The sequence below is a fragment of the Calypte anna genome, chromosome 19, assembly GCF_003957555.1.
Source record: "Calypte anna isolate BGI_N300 chromosome 19, bCalAnn1_v1.p, whole genome shotgun sequence".
Classification (NCBI taxonomy): Eukaryota; Metazoa; Chordata; class Aves; order Apodiformes; family Trochilidae; genus Calypte; species Calypte anna.
In genome coordinates, this window is record NC_044264.1 from 726,755 (window position 1) to 745,017 (window position 18,263).

Consider the following 18,263-nt stretch of genomic DNA (forward strand, 5'->3'; position numbering starts at 1 on the left):
ACATCCACCAAAGGGAGGTTTCTCAGACTATATTGACACAAATTTGCCAGAAGATGACCCCAATTCATGGAGAAATAACTGATGATAAAACTCTCCTTGTTTCCAGCAGGTAAAAATCCTCCAGGGCACACATGCATCTCATGCTTTCCAGTATGTATGACATTAGCACTTGATCTGGTCGTACAACAATAAAAGGGAGCAGTAGGAAGCACAAAAGGCACCTAAAGATTGTTACAATGCCATTATTATTGAACAAAACCCCACACAATACCAAACTAGGATGATAGAAAGATCCCACCCAGCCACTGACCCTTTAACACTGATCTTCACATGCAATATTAACTTCTTTGCACCTGGTGAAGTGTAGGTCTGGGTTAGGTGCCAGACAGTTTCAGATTTCACACCTCAGAATTCAAACATGACACAGAAAAAAAATCCATCTCCTTGCTGCATCACACTGGGCAAATAATGTTCCCCTGCACAATTCTTGATCTGTTCTGCAGAAGCATTTTATGGACATGTTCCACCCCTGTTGTACAAAGCTGAATCACTTCTTTTCAGCTACATCCTCTATATAGCACAGACAATACACACAATATTTATCCATCAAATGTTTCTGGATCACACCCAACACACTTCCCACCAAAAGCAAGTTGTGAAAACACAGCAGAAATTCTACCTGGCTTCAGCAGCATCAAACACTTGCAAAAAAAGGCACAATCAGTTCTAGAGCCTAGAGTGGTAAAACACAGGATGGTCAATGCCATGGCAAAACCAAGACATCAACTGCAGACCTCAGTCAAATCCCTCCCAAAGACTCAAGCACTTGTTGTTTACTTGTTTCCCTTCCCATCTTTCTTTTGCAAAGAGACAGCAGCAGCTGTGCTACTGCTCCCACCAGAAAGATGTTGTGCAAAGCAAGTGAGTTGTATTTCCTCTGAAGGTGAGAGCTGCTTCTGCTGAGGATGGAAGGAAGAGAGGACACCACAAGAACAGTGCTTTAAGCTAGAGGGAAAAACTGTCTCATTCTTTTTAAATCCTGCCCAAATGGAAAGGGAGATGGCAGAGCCACCGAGCAAGAAATGCAATTTAAACTCCAAATACTTACATTTACAGTATTCCCCTTCTCTACAGCCTGGCAGTTATGTATAAAAAAAAGTAATAAATAAACAATCAACCCCCACCACAACAGAGCTCTGGCCACTGTCAGGATCAGCTGAAGGCATTCCAAAAACCAAGATCTCAACTGCAGGTCACACAACTCCAACTGTGTATTAACAGCAATCTTTTTATTCAGATCCTAAGTTTCAAGTGCTTTTACCACCTGCATTGTGCATGTGGCTCAGGACAGACCTTGCAATCCCTTACCTAGGAGGAATGTGTCCACACTAAACCTGAGGACAAGGACATCAGCCTCCTACACAGCAGGTGCAGGAGAATTAAAGCAAAGTTTATTTTCTAAGACAGCATGGCCACTGCCTACTTTCTGCTAAGTATGAATAATTACATTTTCACCAAAATTACTTTCTTCTCTGGGGGTATGATCTGTATGATGGCCATACAGACCCTCCACTTTCCAAAATGAAAGCACAAACCCAAATCCAAATGGCCAGGCACAGATTAAAGTCTGCCTGGGAGCACACCAAAGCCAATGGCAGGAAATGGACTCATATAGACATTTTCCATTAGGACTTCATCATTGATAGCTGACTTCATGCTCCTACTCACCCCAGGTCTACAAAGGAGCTGAGAAGAAAAAAAACCTGTATTTACCATTGTGGGGTATCAACTTAAAACTGACCAAAAATCTCAAACCAAACCCCCTATATTTTGCAGTGCCAGTATTCATTAACTTGCCAGAGCCCCTGAGCTCCCATCTCCACACACAGAAATGCAGTGATCAATGTTTAACAGCACTGATGAAGTCAACAAAGCCCAATACGGGGTCAGCTCCCTCGACTGAAACAGGATCAGGCAGAAGAGGAACAGGATATGCTGTATTTCATAAGAGCAGTAGTGTGGGAGACCTAATTCCCTAAGTAGGGCCCTAACTCCTCAAGAAACAAACAAAACCCCTTAAGACCCATTTTCTTAATTAATGAAATAGCACTGAGAAGAATTTCAATTGATATGCTGCACTGGAAACCACAAAAGAAGTCCCTTTGGCCAACAAAGTTTTGGCTGTAAATAGTGGGGGTTTTTTTTCCTCCTCCCCAAAACACTGGGGCAAACAGAGTGATGGCACAGCTAAACATGCCTCTCAATTTCTAGCTTTTTTCCTAATAAACAACACAGAAACTCTGCTGGAAAAGATGAAACTTCCTCAACTCACTACACAGCAGAATTTCAATTCAGGAAGGCAGGAACACACACACATCTCTTACTGACTGGTGACTTAAAGGCTGTTCCACAGCTCAGCTCCCAAAAGGATTCAATTTTATGTATGACAAAGTTTCCAGTCACACAAACATGGAGTGACTATTCCAGAACTAAGACAGACAAAGCTGATTATCAATAAGACTATTTCTGACTACCAGGTCTATTTATAAAATTAATGCCACATAGCTTTCTACTGGATATCTAAGGTGTCAAACATGACATCCAGAGATCAGTCCTACACAGCTGAAATCTGAAAAACTAGAAAAAAATGTACATAAACTTTTTGAAGATTAAAAAAAAAATTAAAAACCCACCAAGACTTTTGTCATATTTCTGCCATTTTCCACCTCTTTATTTTCCTGTCATGATTGCTCAAGACAGAAGTATGGAATAATAAAAATATACAGCTACCCATTTTTTGATTCATGCTTGTTTCCTAAAAGTACTAATTTTCATCTGGCAGAACATTACCTTGGAGCCAAAATTATGTTACAATATAAATTTTTAATCTAAGAGTCTGCCACCAGGACATGTATTTAAACTGCAAAAAGCTTTTCCTTATTTTCTTCAAATAGGATCTCATATTCTAAAACAAACACAAACCAGAACACACCCCTGCTCCAAGATAGTTGTTCTGTAACAGGCATCCAGAAGTAAAGGAACAGACTCTGGATCTTTTAATAAGCACATTGAACAGAAATAATTCCTGACTTATGGAACAAAGGTTGCTTTTCAAGGAACAGAATTTGCCCTTACACACAGATATTCAGCAGTGGCAGAACAAACTCGGGGGAAAATTAAAAAATTACTTGCTTTTTCCAAACTTGCACTTGGAAGCATCAAGGATCTTACTGCCCTGGTAAAATGGCTAAAGCCACAGCTAAGTCAGAATTCCCTTCCTTAGTTGAATTTGAGGACAGAGAATTGCAGACTTCTCGTTTGCCACCTTCATTTTCAGAGTGGCAACAAATCCCTCTGCACTGTCACACCACTCCTTTCCACAGCACTTCACTGCAATGATGGTAACTGGGCTACAGAAAGAAAGAGAGGGAGATAAAAAAGGAGGGGAAAAGAAAGGAAACATAAACCAAAAGAAAAATAATCTAACCTGCAGCTGCACAATGGAAGACAGGCTGCTGCTTGCCCATTTTACCACCAATTAGTTCTGCAGAAGTAACTCTTAGGCAGTTCCCCAATTTGGACAGGGTGCCTTTCAGAGACTTTGTTGCATTCATCCAACACTTTCTAATTTATTGCCCAGCTGAAGGCGATCTGAGATCCACAGTTTATTCTCTAGTGTCTAGACATACACAACCACACAATCCAGTACAAATGTAATGCTATATACATAAAAACTGGTGTTGCTGACAAGTGCAGGTATCACTTGTGATGCAGAACTGAGCCTTGCTGCATCATATCTGTTTAGAGTATCTTTTTATTTATTGCAGTAAATCAGTAAATGCAGGATCAAAGTATTAACTGAGGACTGCATGTTGTGAACACCTACCCACATCATCAATTTCGTAGTAGCATCAAGTAGAAGTTTGTTACTTAGTACTGAAGTTTGAAAGGAATACTGCTTTTTCATTGAAGCTGAGTGACTGAAACTCCTCTATAACCTGTAATTTCACTACTGCCTATTCCTACATTTATGTTAAACACTGTATGGCATGCTACACTGAAAATCTAAAAAAAAGAAAAGAAAAAAAAGGCCAACACCAAATTAAAATAATTAAAATCTAAAGAAATTGAGGTATTAGAATAAATAGAATGATTCTCCTCCATAATACAACCAAGAAGAGAACAAAAATGGAAACCAAGAGTCCTTTAAATAGCTTAATCCTGCACAGCTGATTAATCATACACAGTAATGTTTGACATGATATTGTGAAAACCTGCATACCTGTTTCTATGACCATCTTCACAACATTTCACAGGAGTGCCTTGTACTTCACTGGTGCATCATCCCTGAAGATCTTGCTCCTGCCTGCACCAGCCAGGGCAGCTGCTGGTCAGGGGGAACCATTGCTCAAGACCAGCACCAAAGCTGCATCTGGTGCTGCTGATTTAAATCAGTGCAGAAGTCCACAGCAGGCAAAGCAATATCAGACCCTTCCCAGGTTCAGGTCAAACACTGAATACCAAAAATGTCACTTAGTACTTGTTAGTATGACAACACGTTGTCCTGTACCTTTGATGTGCAATCATTTGTACTGAATTCTTTCTCAAAGTTGTTTACACAGCAAACATCTTCATGCAGAATTAAAAGGGAAAAAACCCAGCATACTGTTTTCTCCTTCCTCATTTTTATCACTTCCCACTTTTTCTCCTTTTTCACAGTGCTCACATGTTAGCAACTTCCTTGCTTTGTTTTTCCTTTCCATGTCTTCTTTCTTGGACACACAACCAGGCAGTTGCTGTTCTGGGGTCCAAATCTCCATCCCAACATCCCATTCCCACTCAGGAAAGGGGTGTCACACCTGACCTCCTCCCAGTTTCAAGAAACCCACTTCATGTGATGAGTAACACTCCTCACCTCTTCTGGACATTTAGCACATTATCTGTCTGCAGATAACTTACATCTAGTCTTAGATTTATGCTTAGTTAAACATTATTTAAATTAGAGTGGCACAGAACAGTGTTCACTTACCTCAGGTATCACAGGAATGCAGTTTATCACATCCATCTACATCCACACAAGTGGCTTTGAATTTCTTCCAGCATTTATCTTACATTTGCTAAAACTATTGTTTCTTTTCAAGGACAGTCTCCTACCTCCATGATTATCCATCCCTTCTTTCCTTCACCATTTCACTATCTCAGTTTTGTGCACTTTCCCCCCTGAAATTTCCAGTCAATGCCTGAAGAGTTTTGCCATCAGCAGCTTCCAGTCTGTTTCATTTCTGCCACCGATGTTTTGGTGGGTGCAGAGAACAATCACATTAAATTTCAGGAAAACACTTCTCTATTTTTTCAAGAGAATTAACCATGCTTTCTGCCTCATCAATTCAGTGATAACTTAAATAGGGCAGAATCAGAGTTGGCAAAGTGGACTGGACATGACAGTAGTTGGTCTCCTACAGAAAGCATTTTGGCTGCATCCTGCTGCTCCCACCAGGGAAATCTCCTCAGAAACAGTGTTGGGAAGCCTGACTGCATAGCAGAGCATCTCAAAAGTCAATGGGAAGCTACAGTCTGGTGAGCACAGACTCTCTGAGTTCATCTATAGCCACACAAAATGGAGAGAGCCAAGCAACCAACCTCACACAAACATCAGCATTTTCCCTGCTCTCCCTGCTTGTAGCTTATTCCTCTATCTTCACTTTCATAACTGCTCTTTACAAGAGGATTAATTTTTTAAAAGGACTGCAGGGAAAAAGCTCAATGATTTCTTGGTTTTATGAAGGGTCTGTTTACAGGCTGTGAGCAAACAGGAGCAAACAGGAGCATGGTGATGGCAGCATGGAACTCTGTGAAGGTTAAGTACCTGAGTATTGGTCAGATTTTTTTGAGGAAGCATTTTTTCACTGAGAGGGCTGTCAGGCATTGGGATGGCCCAGGACACTGGTCGAGTCTGGAGTCACCATCCCTGGAGGCATCTAAAAGATGTTTTGACCTGGTCCTTAAGGACATGGGTTAGTAGTTAGATTATGTTGGTCAAAGGTTGGACTGGATGAGCTTGGAGGTCTCTTCCAACCTAAACATTCTGTGATTTCTCTTAAAGGTTTCACAGCTTTTGCTGAGTGCCATTGCTGCTCCAGTTACACCACTATCAGCTCAAAGCCAGCCCAGGTAGATCTACCTGCCCTGCAGTCACAGCCTGGCTTGATCCCCTTGGCAAAGCTTTTCAACCATTTAATACATCCAAGCTTAAACAATGCGTTTGTCAAACATGTCAACATTCACCTGCACTTTCACCACTCCTTTATTTCATCAGGCTGTCCTGCCTCATTACCTGCTAAGCTACATGTTCAGCTAAAGGTATTTTAAGCTGCCACACAGAGGAGGCTCCTTCAGCAGAGCCTGTTCCCCTTCCACAACACTTTCAAGCATGTCCCCCAAAACTCTCAAGTCCCTTAATTCATCTCGACTGAACCAACACTGAAAATATGAAAGTCTTCATATTTATGCTGGAATGCTTCTGCCAAGCTTTTTCACACTACCACAGGTTATAATTTGGTTTATTATAACCACAAAATCCAGAAGAGAATTAAATGACTTCATGGGGCCATGACACTTGACAGCAAGGTTCTCAGTGTCTCTCACCTGGCAAGAAAAATCAAATTTAAATGAAGAATATTGTCTGTAAAACGTCTGAAATCTGCTGTTCTGATCAAATCAGAGTATTTCAGATTGACAGAACTTCAGGGGGAGATTATGACCCGTGCTTCACTGTGCAGGAGGCTCCTTACACAATGGCTCACTCTGAACACCACTCATATAAATGCCTGCTTGAATGTAAACATTTGCTAAACCCAGATGATAAACTCAGTACTGATTCTCTTTCAAGATAATTTAATTGCTGACTCACTTTCAGTGGGCGTGGGGGGGAGAAAAAAAACCTCTTTGGCTCCTTATATGTTTATCACTTCAGCTACAGATTTATTAGAGGTTGTCTTCTTTTAGGAAAAAAGTGAATAAAGAATGACTCAGCTCTCAGGGGGGAAAACAAAACAACCCTACTGCATTCTTTTCTTTGATGAAGTAATTCAATATACAGAACAAAACAGTTCCATTAATTCAGAAATTCCCCCAAACACCACTCATTTAAGATCTCACACTGTCTTGCCACCGGTCAGAAGGACAATAAGTGAGGTGCAGCTTTGAGAGTGTTCAGGCTACAGACCACCCCCAAGTACTCTGCTTCTTGATTTCTGGGAAAAAAACAAACCAAACCAAACCCAAATTAATATGACCTAACACACCTAAAAATTCAAAGGAAGGTAACAGAAGTGAAACATTGTGGAGAAACAAGCACACAGCTAGTCCAAGAAAATGATGCAGAGAAAAACAAAAGAAGTCACTGTCTGTGACATGTAAACAGGCAATGGCTTCTCTAGTTGCCTGCTCCTACAGCCATGAGGACAAAGCCATTTAAAGCAAACCAGCATCTTTGTGGACATTATCAAAAGCTGACATAATCAATAATAACATGCAAACTCACATCCATGTGTGTAGCTACCAGGCAGCACTACTGTGTTTCCACAAGTCTCAGAAAAGCTCCAGAAATAGCAGTAATCCATATATAACCCAGGAGTTACAAAAGGGAACAAGCACCAGAAAAGGGAGTTAACACCAGGTTTCTTTCCCTCTGTGGTTCCCAACCCCTTCCTACATCATTTGGCCACCCAAACTGGTAGAGAATAAACTGAGAAAGAAAGGGTGAAGATTTCCCTGCAAGGAATAGTAATTTAGAAGTGTTAGTTGTCATAAAAGTAGGTTGCAGGCATGAAAACATGATGCCTTATATCCTTTAAGTAGTTATTCTAAATCTTAATAAATGGCCTGGAAAATAAGGTTGCCAAATGTATTTATGGAGACACTGTGGTGGTAAATACAGTATAATAAATATAAGGTATTTGTCATATATAACATCTTTATTTGATATGGAACAGGATACAGTTCCTATAATTTGAAACAAGGTTTCTACAGCAATTTAAGAGCCTCCCTGTAAAAATCAGACTACTACTCCCCCATGCCTCTATAACCTGTTTCTTGAAAGAAAACACTTCTAAAATTCCCTATATTCATATTTTTCCTACCGGTTATCCAACAAATTAATTCCTGAGTAATTAAAAAGAAAGGAAATTCTCCTCCAGCATAACATTTTCAACAATCTTTACACATGCCTGGGGTAAAAGCAATACAGAACATTAAGGCTTCACTGAGCCTGCAGTTATGATCATTTACATCAACATAAGCACTGGTGGTCACCTGAAAGGGTAACTCATAACTCTCACCTCACCCTGACAACTCACGCCTTTTATCTCCACCTCACTGCAGGAGCCTTCAAGGCTGGCATCAGAGAAGTGATACAGCAAAAAGTTAGGAAGTGGGAAGGGAGGGAGTCAAACCAATTTTCAGCCAAACCAGGTCCCTGATCAGACTCATCACTTGGCTAAGCACAGCCCAGAACTTGCACATCTGTGACAGCGAGGATGAAGACTGGTTTCAACTGTGAGCAGAGTCTGAACTATACCCTGGGACATTTGTATCACTACTGTGTGGTCTCCACCCTTTCCTTTATGCCAGCTCTACTGATCAGCAGGTCTGTCACTAAATTAATTAAACTCATTAACTCAGCAGTGAGTAGTTCTGAACTGGGTGACCAAGCTGAGCTGGCTCAGCAATGGGTCCAATGTGCAGGGCTGGCACAAAGGGAATGATGGAAGGAGCAGGAGGAAGAGCAGGATCCCTCCTTTCAGCAGCAGCAAACCTTCTGCCCTGGCCTGGCTGTAACATGAACCCACAGCCTATGGGTACAGCTTGATAATCAATTTAAACCTAAGTGCATGCTGCTTGCCAAATGGAACAGCCTGGCTCTCCTCTCCTCCACTCTCCTTTGTGGCAACTGAGCTCAGAGTAGAGTCAGGCAGCAGAACTTAGTGGTTAAGACTTGATGACCATCACTTGTAAGTGGCAAGTGACCTTCCTCAAGTCCTGCTTCCCGTTCAGCCTCTCCAGGGGAAGCTTATCAATATAATCTGTACCTCAGAAAGCAAATTCCAAAGCTCAGCTTTCCCAGTGTTTGGACACACACAGGTTTTGAACCAATGCAGCTGAAAGGGGGTCTCCAGTATACAGCCATTTAGACATAACCTGGGGCTTTGATAAAAATACTTCAGAAACCATTTGGAGCCCAGAAGAAGGTTAGGATCACATTTACTCTTACTTGAAAACAAAGATATTAGTACAAAAGTGCAGTTCAATTAAACCCTATAATGTGCCATTACGACCCTTCCTGAGGTCTCATCAGGTAAATGTCAGCCTCAGTGCCTCAACTGAACGCAACCCCTGTAACATCAGGAAGTTCTACCCCATTTAGAGATTTAGCATCTTTATCTCTAGTTTCATCTAAAACAGAAGCTGTGAGGACCAGCCAGCCATAATATGTTCACAGTTAGAAGGTCACTCAAGCAGAGAATCCAGAGTTTGGCTAATTGCTTTCCTATTAATTTAGCACACATCTCTAGATCCAGCAACAGGAAGAAGTCAGCAGCAGGCTTTGTCATCTGACAATGAAACTTATTTGAAACCAATATTTTCAAAGCAACTTAAAAGATGCAGCATATGACACCAACATGCCACATTGTCAGATGATCTGAACTAACTGCACCAAATTTATGCTTGATGTTTCACCAAAATACCCCAAATAACATCACAGCTCAATTATATCAGTGATTTTGGCACAGACTGAATGTAACTCGGTGATCTCTGAGGTCCCTTCCAACCCAGCCAATTCTATGATTCTAAGATTAATGTTCCAGTTCCTGTGTCTGAAGTTAATGAGTCTACCATGAACTTTAGCAGGCCTTATGAAAGAATTTCCTCAAAGGATCTCAGATATGGAAATGTATAGTGGATGCTTACCATGATTAGTGCTTAAGCAACACCTGCTAGCACTCATCTGTGTTTCCTAGGAAGATTAAGTCAGTGACACTGCAAATAAAGATATAAGGATTGTTTTATACTCTGTGGTCATACCCAAGCTACTGTATATTTTTTTTCTCCCTGAAGCAACCAACCATGGTGCTAGTCAAATAATTTTGCATAGCACTGATGCATCAGAGACTTGAATGTAACACCATATTTACTTTTATTGGGGTGTATTTTAATAGTAAACACCCATGCAAATACAAAAGTCACCCCTACCAAGGCATGGGTATGGTGGGTAAACAGTTATACACAGGAAGACTTTGACAAAACAGGTGAGAGCTCTTTCTGCTTTCATTTTGCATATTTTTCTCTTCTGTTGCTATTTATAGCACTTCAAATCTTGCTGCAGTTGCCTAGAAGTTGCAAACATGCATTGACAGAAGATGCAGTAAGTGACCTATCCAGGTCACTTTCCAAAAGGCACTGGTGACACTGCTGCCATCAACAAAGCTGGTTTGGTTTGATCCTCAGTTAATACTTCTCTTACCTTCAGGCCATTCCTTCTGGAGCCCCACAAAATCAATGCTTCTTTTGCCTCTCAATTATTGATTTTGATTCACTTTCCCATAGATAACCCCCATCTGGTGTTGCATTTTTGCTCCATAGTTTTACCAACAATTTCAGAAATGACACAATACAACCAGAAGATAAATACTAACAAAAAAATTCCCACCTGAACTGAAATTTATTCTATGTGACTCATGGCAGCAAGGCAAGCCTCTTCTGATTTTTAAGTAACTAAATCAGGCACTTAAAAAAAAATAGTTATTTTTCCAGTTCTTAACACTGGCATACACAAGACAAGACAAGGCTCTTTGGTCTCTGCACACAGAAATTAAAAAATGAGCAAAGCAAAGTAGTGAGAGCTTCCTGCCCTGCTCTCTACTGATGCCAATTTTCAGCACTTCACTGATAGCCAAAAGATGGATTCTGCTATTTTTCTGCCTTTCCAAGAGGCATAAATTAACTTCAGGTATTACTTTTCACAGTTTCTGAGAGATTGGCTTACAAATAGAGATACCAAGGTATGAAGACTTAGATGTCAGTCAGCCTCGTGATATATAGGTGAATAACTCAAGTCCATTGCCTGCAAAACACCTTGACCTGTTCTGACAAAAGACAGAACCTCAAGATGTCCAAAGTAGGGTTGAAAAGCAGATGAGCATTTCATCTGTGCAAAGAGTAAAGCAGAGCCTCCCTTTTTAGTAAAAGAGACTGGTGAGATCCTAAATAAAAAGATACTAAAACAAGAGAAAACAAGCTAAGATTGAACACAGCTAGGGAGCTTTCTTGGAAAAGAAAGCAGATATTTTTCCCAGAGGAAGTTTATAGGGTGATGTGATTTTCTCTAAAGTAAGAATGGAGGGAATGGAGAGGGAGGGTGTGCTAACTGCAGAGCAGAGCAAGCAAAAGGCAGAGCAGCCAAAACAAAGGTCCATGGAGCACCCACAGACTGAAGACTGAAAGAGGCCTGGAAGAGGCAGAGCAATATTTAAAGAAGATGAGGTGATGGCTGGGAAGGAGAACTGAGGGCACTGGATTAGTTGAAAAGCAGTCCTTGCCCAGGAGAAGGTTAAGTGACTCCCCTGGTTAGACCAGAGAGGAAAAAAATCTGTGACATAGAGTCAAGGAAGGTGACATTTCTGCCACTTCATCTGTGGAAGCAGAAATGGCCAGGGGAGATGGAAACAGATGTGAAGTGTGATTTGACAGCTTTAATTTTTCCTCTTTGTTGTATTTGGAAGGGTCAGGCCCGAGAAGACAAGCAGAAGATAGGAAAGGGAAGGAGAGAAGCACCAAAAGTCAGCTGAATGCCAATAAGAGTTGTAGCTGACAGAAGTAGCAGGAATGGGGAAAATAAACAAACAAACACAGCAATTCCTCATTAAATTAAGTCATGCTGCAGTTCTGCATTCATAAGGTACTACAGGCACTGCTAATAAAGCAACAGGACCATGCAACATTTTTTTAAGCACTAGGTATAGTTCAGTGAAGAGTTAAAATCAATTCTCCCTTGAAAGACCTAGAAAGACTAACTACAGGTATGCCACTCACTGCTTCTTCCCATGCCAATTTATATAAAGATATCAAATGATTTGAATTTTTCCAGAGATAATTCATCATCATGCTTCACTGACTATACCATGACTAAAATTACACAATGCTTCCACTATTTATAGAATAACTTGCAGGGGTGAGTGCCATTAACTCAGACAGCACTAAATCAGACACTAAAAATCATTCTGCAAGTAAAGACCCCTCAGAAGCACCAGACCTCTGAGTGAAAGATGTTCCTCCTAAACACACACACAATGGCATCTCTAACCAGGCTCTTTTTTCCAACTGTGCTGCCAGAGGCTGCTTAGAAGCCTGCTGGATAAGTGCTGTTATCAGTGTTATCAGTTCTTACCTTCAAGACTTCAGTCAGAGTAAAGCCATCACCTCATGCTTTTTGTTTGGTGGTTGTTTTGTGGCTTTTTTCCTTCTTAATTAATTTTTTTAAATATTGAATATAACAAAATGCCTACTTTACATCCTAGAAATATTTCTGAATAAAGTGCCTGCAGTGAAGACCCAGGAGGTTTGCCATTCACACATTAGGAAGCCAATGGGATTTGGTTCACTCCCATGCAGAGAAATGTACTTTCTGTTAGCTTCTTTAAATTAATTTTAAAACAAAATTCCTCCTTCAGTCACTTTCAAGGGAGCTCACACAAATGAATTCCACAGTAGGAACCTGCTCCACCCACAAAGGGATATGGGAAAGCATCTAATCATCTTCAGGCATCAGGCCAGGGAAGAGGGATGAAAACATCTACTAAGGTCATCTTCTCTGTGCTGATGGCAAAGTGGCCCAGAAGCAATACAAATGGGCAAAAAATTGACATTTTCCAGTGTTCAAAATGCAAGGGAGAGTCAGTTGATGTGTTGAAGTATATTCACTGTGTCTTTAGACAAGTCAAAAGTTAACTATAAGGAACGGGGTCGTGGTACTTTTTCAAAATTAAGAGAGAGATTTGGGACCTGGCTTCAGCAGGAGAACAGACCTTGAACATGCATATTTCTTCTCTGGAGTAAAACGAGCTGCTGAGCAGATCTAAATTTCCTCAGAAATTCTGAAAGGTGGAAGCCTGTATGTTCAAGCTGTCTGATTTGCTTTTGAAGTCAAATCCCAGATTTGCCCATTGAACTGACATGGAAAAACAAACAAACAAAGAGTGAATGTCTGCATTTTTAACTTTAAAATATAGTTTAATAATATAAATAACTATTAATAGCACCGAAAAACTAAAATGAAGCAAAACGAAAGTGAGGGAAGAAATGTTTCTGGCTCTTGGAAAGCACCAACAATTCTGAAGTTACTCCCCATGAGAAGAGATTTTAACATGTGACAGTTACACCAACAACACAGAGCTGAACATCACCACCCCAAACCAGTCCCCCACCAACCACACCTAGCTTCTGAGATGAGTAACACCACTCTTAGGTACTGGGATTTAATTGAAAAGTGATACTTATGAGGAAAATCACTAGAGCAGTAGAAGCATCTAAGACCTAAAATTGTGTTGCTTAATTCTCCATGTGCCATGGCAGAGCCCCTCACAAACACTGCTCAGCCTCTGGGCTCTGTGGGAAGCACAGTGACAGCAAGACTCAGCTCTTGTCAGGATCCCAGACGAGTCCCACAGGGAAGCAGTGCAGCTCAGGGCACTGCCAGTGGTGCTCAAGTCAATACAGCAACATCCTCCAGTCTGAGCAGTTCTCTCCACTGAGAGCTGGCACCATCTCTGACCACAGAACAAGAGACATTTTTATTGGGTAAGCACAGAGGTAAGAACAAGTTACTCCAACACTGTACAAATCCCTTCTGCTGGCAAAATCTTATAAAAATCTTATAAAATATACATATTCTTATAGAAACATTTGTTAGACTGTGTCATCACAGAGTAATATGATACTTATCAGTCTGACTGTACTAACAGTGCAAGTTTATTTGTGCAATAAGATGAGTTTAATAAATTGATTGTAATTAATTTTCGCCTTGAAGAATTAAGTGTTTTAGGTAACTGCAATTTGATACATTTTCCAGATATGAGAAGGGGAACAGCACTAAAGCCTCAGGAACTATGCTAAAATATTTTGATTGTTAACCTTATTTTCAGAAATGGCATCCAGACTTGAATTTAACCCAAGGATGCTGAGAGTACACCACCTTCAAAACCAAAAAAATATTTTAAAAAAATTAGAGATTACAGTTCCAGTCAATCTAGCCAACACATACAGGACTTGAAATGTAATTAAAATGAAAAAAACACAAAAACCCAAAAAAACCAGCAGGCTGACCATGATCAATAAGAAGCACACACCTCCTTGCAACACAGGCTGCCATTATTAGCCAACAGTTCACAGCACAGAGCTCAAATCCACACCAGCAGACAAAGGACTCTGCATTCAGCCTTTCTGTGATTGTTATCATACTGAAACTCCATTACCCCACACAAAAGAATCAGAGGGTTATTAACTTCTATACAAAGTACAAAAAAGGGGGTAGGACTTAACATCCATTCTTCTAATTCTTTGTGCCACTTCTTTCCCTCTTCTTGGGCCCATTTGCACTTCAGCAGGAGCATCACAAGAGTGCATACATTCTTATTCTCCTCCCATGTTGTTCCCTACATGTTACTCCTACTACAGAAAAAAACAGTTCTTTTAGATTTTCTTTCAAAGTAATTATAACAAGCCACTATTTTTCCTAAGGAGAACATACTAATCCATTTTATTTTGTCACATGTAATCTTGAATCAGAGGTTACACTACTCCTTTAAGCAATAAATTCACTGCAGACAACTAAAAATATTAAGTAATTCCTTTCTTCAGTGTTTTCTCCAAAAATAAATTAGAATAGAGATGTTTCATGGCCCACTTCTGGCAAGTTACTTTAAAGAAAATAGAAGAAAAAAAAAAAAAAAGAAAAGAAAAAAACGCACCACACATGAGAACAATAATATAGAAATAAAAGTGGATTTAAAAAACCAAACTGGTCCAGTTTGAAGGAGGATGAGGGAGAGGAGAGATTCTAGAAGCTCTAATTCTTTAGTGTGAAAACACAGCAACCACTTTCAGAATCCATCCAACTCGCAGCCAGTTTCCCTCCACCACGTGCCTCATTTACAGCATCCTCATCTTCCCACAGCTCGAGAGCATGACAAAGACAGCAACCCATCCCTCCTACAAGAAAGATTTCATCAACCTATGGCATTCCTAAATTTAGTTGCACCTTTTTGCCTTCTTTATTTAGGAAAAAACCAACAAAAATTAAAATCTATCCACTTTGTAACTCCTAATGTACTGACACGACCTGTCCTGGCCAAGAGGCAGCAAACATTTGCACAATGCACAGTTCCACTGCACACCTGCAGTCAGACAGTCTGTGAGAGCCAAGAGGAAAATCTGTTGGAAATTGTTTTGTAGCTCTCAGAAGAAAAGGCTAAATAACAATAAACAATGGTTATTCACCAGAAAGTACACAAAGGCAACTCATACCAACACCAATCTTACAAGCATGACAGCAAGTAAATTCACCTTCTCCTTAATGCTCTAGAAGTACAAGTATGCAATCACTGACCTTCATTTTGGGAAAAAAACCTCCACGATCTCAGCATCTCCATCATTAAAACTTTGAAAACGTAGACTGAAATACTGAAACCCCTGAGGATAAGCCCTTTCTCATGTAGCTGCACACACAAAAAGCCAACACAACTCCCTAGATATGCATAATTAAGAATACATCATTGCCCTTTTCTAACAAGAGTGCTTTCCCTGGGAAACTCATCTGCTTACTTATAAAGGAGCTCTGGCATAGCCCCATGGCTGGGTAAACACAGATCCTTCACAATTCTGCACATCTCTGCTCCTCCTGTTTCTTAACCGTGACCACCCCCAAACTTCTTACTCTCTCACCCCCTTTCCATACATCTCATACACCAAAAATTGTCCCTTCAGCCCCATCTTCCAAGCTGAGCATTACCTTGAAGCATTACCTTTAAGCAGGAGTCTTTCTGATAAGCATACAGTTCTCTAACCTATTTCATGGGAAAAAACAACAACCACTTCCTTGTCTGTAATTCATCCCCAAACCCGAAGCAAATAACCTTTCCATAACAATAACCTTCAGGGAAAGCTTATCTTCCTCCTGCACAGGTAAATACCATCTTGAGAGAAGAGCTGTCGCCTTCTTTGTCCTTTCCAGCCCAGGAACAAACTGTCCACGCCAAGAATCCTGACCTCAACCTCTTCAAGTGCCTTCTCGCTGCCCGCACAGGGCAGGCACAGCCCCGCATCACCTGCCACGGCCAAACCAGTGATGGAGTCCGGCTGGGCCAGGACACATCTGCCTGGATACGATCAGCATCGCCTTTTCCCTCCGATCCCCCTTTCCCGGGGAGGACAGACCCGGGCTGAATGACCCCTTCCCGGCTGCATTCTCCTCGCTCCCTGTGTACTCTGGGGAGCCGCCCTTGCTCCACGTTAAGCACATTTCCAACCTCACAACCACCTGCGATCGATGCCCCCTTCCCCTCAGCAAGGCCTTCCCGGCCCCCCTCTCACAACCAACCTCCCCCTTGGCCGCCCACCCTCTCCTCACAGGCGGCTCCCACCCGCAGATCTCCCTCCCCGGCCCCACAGGCCTCTCTGCGGGGCTCCCCTTCCCGCACGCCCCCGCCCCGGGCAGCCGCTGCCCCCCTCACCCTGCCCGGGCCCATCCCACCTCCCCCCCGCCGCGGCCCGGCGAGGCCGCCTCACCCCAGGCCGCTGCCCCCCGCACACCCCCACCCCCGGCCGGCGGCACTCCGCAGGCGAGCCCGGGGCTGGGCAGGCCGCAGCCGCTCGGCTCCAGGGAGCGAGGCCGCCTCATCCTTTACCGTCAGTCGGGGGACTCGGGCCGGGCTGGGCCATGGCTCCGGCGGGCGGTGCCGCCGCGGCCTCCTCCGCCTCCTCCTCCAGCTGCAGCGTCGGAGCGGGAACCGCTACGCCAGGGGGCCCCGGCGAGAGACGGGAGCTGCCGGCCTGGGCCTCCGCCTCCTCCGCCTCATCCTGACAGCGGCCGCCGGCGACGGGAGGGGGAGGAGGAGGAGGAGGGGGAGAAGGAGGAGGAGGAGGAGCCCCGCGCAGGCGCCCACGATGAGACCAGGGCAGCCGTAGGCGCCACCGGTAAGGAGTGGGTCGGCGGGATTCTCTCGGGCTCGGGAGGGTTCTCTCGGGCCCGGGCTGGGCTGTTTCTCTCAGGCAGAGCCCGTCCTGGCGAGTGCCGGGCCGAAGCCTCGGTCCGTGATGAGCAGGGCCCGGGCGGCGGCGGGCAGAGGAGGAGCCCGTGGGGCTGAAGGCTCCTGAGGGGGTTCCCCCCATCCCAATCGCGGGCCGAGCCACCTGGCTGTCCCCTCAGCCTGTCCCGGGTCCCCTCAGCCTCTCCCTGTCCCCTCAGCCTCTCCCTGTCCCCTCAGCCTGTCCCGGGTCCCCTCAGCCTCTCCCTGTCCCCTCAGCCTCTCCCTGTCCCCTCAGCCTGTCCCGGGTCCCCTCAGCCTCTCCCGGGTCCCCTCAGCCTCTCCCTGTCCCCTCAGCCTGTCCCGGGTCCCCTCAGCCTCTCCCTGTCCCCTCAGCCTGTCCCGGGTCCCCTCAGCCTGTCCCGGGTCCCCTCAGCCTCTCCCTGGTCCCCTCAGCCTCTCCCGGGTCCCCTCAGCCTCTCCCGGGTCCCCTCAGGCTGGTCTATAGGCTCAGCAGATGTCCCCGACCAGGGAGACATTCCTGGAGCTCTTCTCAGGTTAGTCTGAAACTATAGTTCATATTTCTTCAGGGAATGGGTGTAAGTGACATTGTGTCCAGCTGTGTCATGCAGGAGGGCAGCAGGTATGACTGGGCTTGGTGATGGAGACCATCCAACCATGGGACCCCACAGTGCCTTGGGCTCTATTGATGGAGGAGAGCACTTACTCTTCACCCCCACTGTGACATTGTAGCTAAAATGCAGGGGTTACCATTAAAAGAGTAAAACTCTCACATTCTTTAGACAGGAGGAGTTTTCAGTGGTCATTCTTTGTGTTAGGGAGCCATGTAGGACCCAAAACCTCAACCATTTGACTGCTTGGCTGATCTCCCACTGTTTCGGAATTCTCTTCCAACTCCAAAACTCCTTCAATTCATCCAAGCCCAAGGGACATTTGGGAAGTGGC

At 43.3% G+C, this 18,263-nt stretch overlaps 1 protein-coding gene across 1 annotated transcript in view; it reads right to left on the reverse strand.

Annotated features, from left to right (window-relative positions):
* Positions 1 to 17,439, reverse strand: part of RABEP1 (rabaptin, RAB GTPase binding effector protein 1) — a 44,166-nt gene extending 26,727 nt beyond the window's left edge. Inside the window, exon 1 of the mRNA XM_030462532.1 lies at positions 16,959 to 17,439. Within this exon, the coding sequence (XP_030318392.1) occupies positions 16,959 to 16,992 (34 nt within the window). The 5' untranslated portion in view covers positions 16,993 to 17,439. The remainder of the gene's footprint in view (positions 1 to 16,958) is intronic.
* Between the last annotated feature and the right edge of the window lie 824 nt (positions 17,440 to 18,263).